The 9,472-nt window shown below is 36.4% G+C and overlaps 1 protein-coding gene and 1 pseudogene across 1 annotated transcript in view; one reads left to right on the top strand and one right to left on the bottom strand.

Moving 5' to 3' along the window:
• Positions 1 to 3,274, top strand: part of LOC127084734 (cycloeucalenol cycloisomerase) — a 3,844-nt gene extending 570 nt beyond the window's left edge. The window contains exons 3-8 of the mRNA XM_051025240.1: positions 1 to 23; positions 386 to 427; positions 1,139 to 1,249; positions 1,356 to 1,547; positions 2,620 to 2,717; positions 2,844 to 3,274. The exon at positions 1 to 23 is cut by the window's left edge and continues 61 nt beyond it. Of these exons, the coding sequence (XP_050881197.1) occupies positions 1 to 23; positions 386 to 427; positions 1,139 to 1,249; positions 1,356 to 1,547; positions 2,620 to 2,717; positions 2,844 to 3,036 (659 nt within the window). The 3' untranslated portion in view covers positions 3,037 to 3,274. The remainder of the gene's footprint in view (positions 24 to 385; positions 428 to 1,138; positions 1,250 to 1,355; positions 1,548 to 2,619; positions 2,718 to 2,843) is intronic.
• Positions 3,275 to 7,347: 4,073 nt separating this feature from the next.
• Positions 7,348 to 7,447, bottom strand: LOC127088980 (uncharacterized; annotated as a pseudogene).
• Positions 7,448 to 9,472: the final 2,025 nt, after the last annotated feature.

Below are 9,472 nucleotides of genomic sequence, written 5' to 3'. Positions count from 1 at the left end.
TTCCAATGCTGCTGGTTGGTAAGGTAAAATATGACAAACGGCAATAAGCTGGTGTTACATTTATACTATAGTAATTTATGGTATGAATTATGAAACCTAAACAACTAGAACTTGATTGTTGATTTTCGTGTGCGGCACCGCTTTTTATGCTGCTATTCGTATTTGTACATTGAATAATATATGACCTGAACATGTGTTTATAAGTGGGGGCAGTCCTCACTCTACCAACCGGTTTTGTAGGGTTGAGTTAGGTCCAACCACATTTCTTTTGATAAGGATTTATGTTTTATTGTAGTTGTTAATATATCTTATTTTCCTGATGATATAGTCAATGTGTGTTGAGAATGACATCAACTTGTTTTTAATGATGTATCAAATTTTGCAGGCGGATAGAGGCGTATCTTGGAATGACCGTTATTGGGTCAAGGCAAGTGTTTTTATAGGATACCATTTTCCTAAGTTTTATCATTGTTGTTTTTAAATGTGCACGTTATAATTGAAAGTAATTGGTCATTCGTCTTGGAGTGAACATTATATTGTTGTCATTCATCTTGTATTTGGTTGTTAATCTCAATAAGTTCATAAAAGTTAAAACCAGTTTCAATCCCGGATAATAAAGTGAAAAATATGTTTCAAATCGAAGCCTCATTTTCAATCTTGTTAATGCAAGAAAATAAACATATGAAATGGGTGGATTTATCCATTTGAGGCATTCTTGATGGAGAACAAAACGTTTCCTTCCAGTCAGGAAGTCTGTAGGACTTGCCTTCTGGTGCCTTTCTCCTTAAGTCATGATCAAAAACAGAAGGAAAGCTCAAGCTAACCCCTCCAACTAGAAAAGGGAAGGTGACTTGGATTGCGATGCGATGGATGTAATTTTTCATGTCTTGATCAAGGGCTTTACACTTTGCAGTTTCCTTTCATTTACAGTCAAATTTAGTTGCTCTATATTATAAAATGGATTTAAATGCTTATCTGTGTTACTATTGCTATTTTTTGATATTTTGATAAAGGAATGACGCCCACTACCTTACAGTCCGTATTATGGACTTATTGTGTCAGTCTACGTATACATATTTATTTAAATCTGTTGGTCTCCTTATAACCTAACATGTACATGTATATATACTGTTGACAGGCCAGTCTCTGGATAATTATCTTTAGTTATGTTGGGAATTATTTCTGGACTCATTACTTTTTCACAGTTCTGGGCGCATCTTATACCTTTCCATCATGGAAAATGAACAATGTAAGCCTCCGCTGGTTTGCTACCCTTTTCACAGTTCTGGACCTATTAGTTACCACTTAGTGAGGCCACATACTCTTCTTTGATTTGTTATATTTGTTGGTGGCAGGTACCACACACAACATTCTTGCTCACTCACGTTTGCTTTCTCTTTTATCATGTTGCATCAAACATGACACTACGCCGGTTACGACATTTTCTGGCTGATACCCCAGAAAAAATACGGTGGGCTGCTGAAGCTGCATGGATTCTCACTCTTGCTTATTTTATAGCATACCTGGAGACATTGGCTATTTCCAATGTATGTTATAACAATCTACTCAACTGGTTTTTATTATTATGATCTTTGTTTAGTCTTGCATTTTTGGACATGTTCATGGATTGCAACCTATAGTTTTGAGTCATCAAAGCATTTAAATATGCCTTTTATCTCACACTGTTTTCTTTGAATTGCAAATTTCCCTATCTTCAAGTCTACCCTGATTTTCCTTCCCAAATTAATTGAATTGTTATGAAACACAGACTCTCATATTCGTTATACATTTGTACTTGCCTTTTGTTGCAGCAGAAACAACAATAAAATCTTTTTTATGATGTATGACTGGCTACATAAATTAACGACAACACTGTCTTGATGCAGCAGAAACAACTCAGTATTTATCTTTTGCACCGGTTTATTTTTTCAATTAGTGTGTTCACCACGTCGTTATTTGTTCCCCCCATTTTTCTTTGTTTTTGCTGCTTTTTGACAAAACATTTGCTGTCTAAATTGTCTTGCTTCAGTTGTGCTATGGAGTTAAACCATCTTAGACATTTCTCCCTTTGTTCTTTTGATTGAACCTACCTTCAAGTGGATATTTTGACATATCTTTTGATATTCTTTGATATATTTCCTATTTTCAACATATATTTTTATTGTATCAAAATCATACTTTGTCTTTTGATGATTCAAGATTCAAACTTTGTGAGTATAGCTAGAAATACCTTCATGCTTCAGGTTGATGCTTATAGTTTAATCCTGCTAGGTGTTTAATGTTGGTTGCCTAATTCTAGATGATCAAGATTATTTTTTGGTGTTTTCTCTGTGACATTTTTTACCCCTTAGATGATACACTTTCTTCATATAGTCCTCTAATATCACTATAGTTTATATTTACATACTTTTATTTTCTTTTTCATTTATATAAGTTTTCTGAATCACTTTTTTGACCAACAATTTTACGAAGTGGATCCATAATCACTTCTTTTTTGGTTTTACTTCACTATTTAGTGCAGATTTAGTGTTGCTAACTTTTTATTTAGCACTGCCTTTGACCTTTAATATGAAATGCATATTTTTAATAATGTTATTGTTATGTATTGGATATATGCAGTTTCCTTATTATGAGTTTGTGGACCGAGATTCTATGTACAAAGTTGGATCATTGTTTTATGCAATCTACTTCATTGTGAGCTTCCCAATGTTTCTACGGTACGTTTTTACTAGCTGTTGTTTGAGTTGCCTCATTCTGTGTCGGGAGTAGTTGCACACACGAGAAATGGAAAAATGTTCAGCATTGTACTAATCTTAGTGACGGTTACTCATGTGAATGTGCAGGATTGATGAGAAACCTGGCAATAAATGGGACTTGCCCAGAGTGGCTGTTGATGCTTTGGGTGCTGCAATGCTGGTCACAATAATACTTGATCTGTGGCGCATCTTTCTGGGTCCTATTGTTCCGGTTTCAGGCGCAAAACAGTGTTCTCCAACAGGATTACCTTGGTTTTCAGGACACGCCAATCTCACATGAGCATTACTTGGACAGAACTCAGAAAATGGAGAGTATGGTTTCCACTACACATTAAAGCAATTAAAAAATGTTGATTGTTATACGGAGATCTGCATAAGAAACAAACTTGGACTATTTTATTAATGCTTGCAGTGCCAAATTTCCTATCTGATAGATGTTGTGTTTGTAGTGCTTAACAATAATGCAACATGTTAGATCTTTAATTAAATGTCAAAAAATTATTGTGAAGTGTTTTAAATGGATTTTGTTCTTGCTAAAAAACACTAAAAGTTTGACTTCCTTGTTTTAAGTTAAGAAGAGTCTAAAATGAATGGTTAGAGTGTCTGATATGTGTGTTTATCTCGTTTTTTGGTTCGTCCCTCACCCTCCAAACATCCTCCTATTTATATGTTTTAATCTCCTTCCCTTTTTCCATGTTTGACTCTCCAAATTCTTCATAAATATCTTTGGCAATAACATCCGCCTCTTTATAATTGTCATGTAACGTCCACCCCTTTATTAAATATAACTCCTTTGCCATAATGTATCATCTTGTAACCGTTTTTTATGACTCTTCAGATGACATTCTAACCTCGTTGTTGGATCCGACATGCACTAATTAGATCATTCCCAGTTTTTATAGGATATCAGCTCCATCTTGTCTATTATGATATCCTAACTGGATTTTGATTATTGGATGATAGCCCGACTATCCGATATGCTAGCCCAACCATACCCGGTTGTCTCATGCAAACTCGGTCTCAAAGAACTCATGTATCCAAATAGGCTCTGTGGATCTCATACTTCGGTCGGTCAACTAATTTTTTCGGGATGTACATAAGCCCCCCGAGCATGAGATCTAAAATGTTGAAATGCTCAAACAAAAGAAGTTTGGAAATTTCTTTTTAGATTCTCTTCAATCTCTTATGTCGTGATGTTTGATTGTGGTGACATGTCTTTAATTATGACAACATATCTTCATCAAATTCTCTCATTCCTTTGTAATTATGATTTTTATGGGAATTTGCTCCCTCTCCATGAATTGAAACATTTCATACTATTTTAAGTACTTTTAAGAAGATTTCCTCCTAATTAAAGTCATCTCTTTGTCTTCTGATTTACCTTTTGCTGGAAGAAGTTTTTCTCTTTTCTAAGCAATTTTCAAAGTTCTCGTTCATTCTTCAAGATCAGGTATATTTTCTTTTTCGCTTCCACATTCTTTTATTTAATGACTATTGTTGATGCATGTGACGAGAATACAACAACATCAAGAACCTTGAGCGCCCACGAAATAAAAGATCTTTGAGATTTTTATGTGAGAGGATGTATAGCTACTCTAATCAAAACTGACTTTGATCGTATTGTAAATGAGGCTTATGGCGATATTTTGACCTCTTTTAGCGATTCTGATTCTGACTCTTCTTCTTCTTCAGGTTCATCAGTAGAGGTGCTGATGGAGATTATGAAGTCATTTGATCAATAAGTAACAAGTTACGATCACAACTCCACAGACGAGGTGAAGATAACTAAACTTCGGCCTTTGAATAATGTATCTTCTATTGGGAATGAAGATGGTGTTATTTTGGAGCACTGTATTCTAGGGGAATGTGTTTGCATAACTCGTCCTAGGGGAGTTAAAAATGAATATTTTATTTCTATGTCGGGGTATTGGAAGATTTTAACATTCACCTTCCATTTACCTATTTTGAATCTGATCAACTAAAAACCCTGAATGTCGTCCTTCTTAACTTCGTCCCAATAGTTGGGGATTTATCAAGATTTTCGAAATAGTTTGCGAGGCCATAGATATAGAACCCACCATAGGCTTTTTATCCTTTTTTGAAATCAAAGGTGTTGAGAAGGGTGGGTGGGTGACCATTAGTGGCCTTCCCGGTGATAACATGAAATAATATCACATTTTTGGACTCGATTTAATTAAATTATATTATTATTTGATTCGATTTATTTTATATTATTCGATATTACTTGGTATTTTCCTTCTATTTATTTCAGGTAACATAAACTGAAGCATGTGTGAAAAGGAAAGAAAAGGGGTGCAAAAAGAGGATTCTCCAAAAAGAAGCATTCCACTAAAGCCCAGCCCACAACTACAAAGGAGAAGCGCTGAAGCGCTGTGACGACCGCCACACAAGGCGTGACGAGCGTCACGCCCCTCTGCTTTGTGTTACGAGCGTAACACAGGGTGTGACGAACGTCACACCCCATTCCTATTTTTTTTGGCTTTGACGCGTAACAGAAGCACGTTCGCCCTTTTTCTTCGCTTGACTCGTTGACACACGAGGAAACCTACTGAAGGAATTTTGGGAAAACGGTTACATGATGGATTAATATAAATAGATCTTAAGTGGTGCCCTGAAGCTCTCTCTCCTTTTTCCAGATTTCCACGCCGTGCATTATTTTTACAGCATTATATTTTTATCAGCATTTCATATTTTCTTCAGCAGTTTATTACCTTAGCATTTTTACTTCTTTTTCTTTGTTAGCTTAATTTTTAGGCATTCAATTAATTTTCTCACAATAGTTTCTACATCGGAAACTATTGTGTAACTTTTACTGGATCTAACCTTACGTTAGATCATAGTATTTTATTCCTTCGTTTTATTTTTCTGTCTGATCGAAGATTGTGAAGAACAAATCCAACCGGTTTGTGGTGGAGTGTTCAAGCATCGAAGTTAGAGAACAACCAAGATTTCTATTAATTTTACAGGTTCATTAATTTATTGTTTTAATTTATATATGCTCTGTACTGCTGTTTATCTATACTGTTTGTCTGATATGGCTGTATTTAAGCATAATTATTGTTTAGGCTTGTTTAGCATGTCCGGCTAAATAAACTTAGATATCGGTATGTAAAGTAAGCGGAATAAAGGAATCAAAACTGAGCCGGTTTAAATTTATTTAAAAATATAGTCACTCTTTTTATGGTCTTAATTTACAGAGTTAATACCAAAGTTTTTGTACGAGAGTAAAAGACATAAAGAAGTTAAAATCAATAGAACGACAGTTTGAGCTTTTAACTGGACAGTGTAAATTGGACATTAACTTTAAATCAGGGCGAAAGCAATTTTTAGAGTTAATTAAATTCTAATCATTTTCAAAAAGTATTTTTAAGGGTTAAATGTGAGGACGAGAGTTAAGCATTTAAGTTTAATCATATAATCTAAGTCAACAGAGCGAGAGTTTGAGACGAGGGTGTTTAAACGGTTAGTATTTTAATAAAAAGAGTTTCTATAGATTCTATTGTTTTCAAAAAAGTGATTTTAGTTTTAACTAAATAGTGAGAGCGTACGTTAAGGTAAAATCATAGTCTATTCAACAGAGCGAGAGTTTGAGAAAAGGCTTTTAATCAATAGTGTCTAATGAAAGGACTTATTTTAAAACTAAGAAACCAACGAAGATTTGATTCCCTAATTACGACGAACTACATACCGATATCCGCGTTATTTGATATTTAATCTAGATCCAATTTTAGTTTTACTTTTCCCCCTAATCAACAAAGTATCATCCGCCTTAGCTTTACGAAGTAACCTTAGAAAATCGGTATATCGATTCATTAAGTCCCTGTGGGATCAATATCTTTTAAAACTACGCGATTAGACTGTGCACTTGTAGTTAATACCCCAATAGACTCATAAAGTCGCGATCAAGTTTTTTGCGCCGTTGCCGGGGAATTTTATTTAGTCGATATCGTAACTCTTCTGTTACGCTGTAGAGACTAAGGCAATTTTTATTTTTTTTCCTTTTGTCTTTCGTTGATTTGTATGCCACACACTCGCTCACAAGGCGAACCGTACTACTTACGAATCAACGACGTTGAATGATATCTCCGAGTCTTACGACGAATTCGGGAGTATCGTGCCGCAAACAATCTTCCTCCAATCGAAATTCCTGATCTCAAAAATCTTCTTCCTTCGCCGATACCCGAGATGGAAAAACCAGCTCGTGCTCTTCGAGATTACGTCGCTCCATCACAAGATAAGCCGCATTCGAGTATTGCTCCACCCGCAATTGAAGCAAACAACTTCGAACTTAAACCTTCGCTGTTGCAGGCAGTGCAACAGAACCAATTTTCTGGAAATCCTACCGAGGATCCAAACCTTCATTTATCCGTATTTGTTTAATACGCTGATACTGTTAAAGCTAATGGTGTCACTTCAGAGGCAATTCGACTTCGTCTCTTTCCTTTCTCGTTAAGAGATAAAGCTAGAAGATGGCTCCAGTCTCTTCCCTCCAACTCAGTCACCACATGGAATGAGTTGAATAAAGTCTTTCTTGCCCGATATTTTCCTCCAAGCAAAACAGCTATGTTAAGAGCCCAGATAAATGCATTTAAGCAGAAAGATAACGAGTCTCTCTTCGAAGCATGGGAAAGATACAAAGACATGATGAGACTTTGTCCACATCATGGTTTAGAGGACTGGTTAGTAATTCATACCTTCTATAATGGTCTCTTATACAACACAAGGTTAACAATAGACGCCGCCGCAGGTGGTGCGCTTATGGATAAACCATACGCTGACGCTTATCAACTTATCGAAAGCATGGCCCAAAACTATTATCAGTGGGGAAGCGACCGAACAATGGTAGAAAAACCTCAAACGAAAACTGGCATGTACGAGATAAGTAGCCTTGATCATGTTAATGCAAAAGTGGATGCTCTTGCCCAGAAAATTGAAAGTTTAAATGTATCACCTCCAGCCGTCGTGGTTGCCGTAACTCAAAATTGCGAAGTCTGTGGAATTCAAGGTCACACTCCTACAGATTGTCAACTCCTAACAGGAATCCAAGCAGAGCAAGTGAACTATGCTCAAGGAAATCCTTACTTGCATACCTATAACTCAAACTGGAAGAACCATCCTAATTTTTCATATAAGAGTAATAACGCTTTATACGCACCAGGACAAACTCCCAGTCAAGCCCCAGCTATACCTCCTGGATATCAAAAGCCGACCCCATCTACACCTAACAATAACGTTCCTAGAAAATCCAATTTGGAAATCATGATGGAGAACTTCATAGCTTCTCAACAGCAAACCAATAAAGATTTCTTAAACCAGAATGTACACACTAACGAACAAATTAAACAACTAGCAAGTAAAGTAGATGCCCTGGCTACCCATAACAAAATGCTGGAAACACAAATCTCGCAAGTAGCTCAACAACAAGCGCCTACTGCTGCCCCAACTGGTACATTTCCTGGACATCCCCAACCTAACCCAAAAAGCCACGCTCATGCAATTATATTAAGAAGTGGAACAGAGGTAGAGGGACCGTCTGACCCAAGGATTGAGAACCAAAACTCTAAAAAGTCAACTGAGGAAGAAAGTAAACCTAAGGAAAAGGAAGAGTGTAACAAGGAAACCGTAGAAAAGAAAGAACCTTATGTACCTCCACCTCCTTACAAACCACCTATCCCTTATCCTCAAAGGCAAATTAAAACCAAAGACGCGGACCAATTTAAAAAATTTGTTGACCTACTGAAACAATTAAACGTCACCATTCCTTTCACAAAAGCTATTACACAGATGCCTTCATATGCTAAGTTCTTAAAAGAAATTCTTTCTAATAAAAGGAAACTTGAAGAGAGCGAAACCGTTACACTCACTGCTGAGTGTAGCGCAATAATCCAGAATATGCCTCCTAAACTTAAGGACCCTGGTAGTTTCTCTATACCCTGTCACATAGGAAAATTTGTCATAGACAAAGCTTTATGCGATTTAGGAGCCGGTATTAGTGTTATGCCCTTGTCCATATGCAAGAGACTTGAAATGGGAGAATTAAGACCAACCAAAATGTCTGTGCAATTAGCAGATCGTTCAGTTAGATATCCCGTAGGAATTCTTGAAAACGTTCTCGTGCGCATAGGTCAATTCTACATCCCAACCGATTTTATAATTATGGACATAAGAGAAGATGAAGTTACCCCCATTATATTGGGAAGACCATTCTTAGCAACCGCCTGTGCTATCATAGACGTAAAACGAGGACGACTCACTTTCGAAGTAGGAGAAGAGAAATTGAGTTTATTCTTTCCAAATTTTTGAAAGCACCTGCAATAGAAGACACATGTTACTTCATGGATATCATCGATGAATGCATAAAAGAAACAGAATTAGAAAATGACGAATTGACTGACTGTCGTGTAGGAGACAAACTGAATCAATGTTTAGCAATAACATTGGATCCTACGCAATGCCTTAAGAAACCAACCCTCGACCTGAAAACACTTCCCAAAAATCTGAGATATGAATTCCTAGACTTAGAACTTGAACGACCCGTAATAGTCAATACAGACCTAGGAAAACTCGAAACCGAAAACTCCTACATATCTTAAGAAAATATCCAACCGCACTAGGATACAACATCACCGATCTTAAAGGAATAAGTCCTTCTATTTGTATGCACCGCATCATGCTAGAAGAAGACTGTAAAACTT

The sequence above is a fragment of the Lathyrus oleraceus genome, chromosome 5 (genome assembly GCF_024323335.1).
Source record: "Lathyrus oleraceus cultivar Zhongwan6 chromosome 5, CAAS_Psat_ZW6_1.0, whole genome shotgun sequence".
NCBI lineage: Eukaryota > Viridiplantae > Streptophyta > Magnoliopsida > Fabales > Fabaceae > Lathyrus > Lathyrus oleraceus.
Note: the sequence above shows the minus strand (reverse complement) of the source record. Positions and strands in the feature narration are given on the sequence as shown.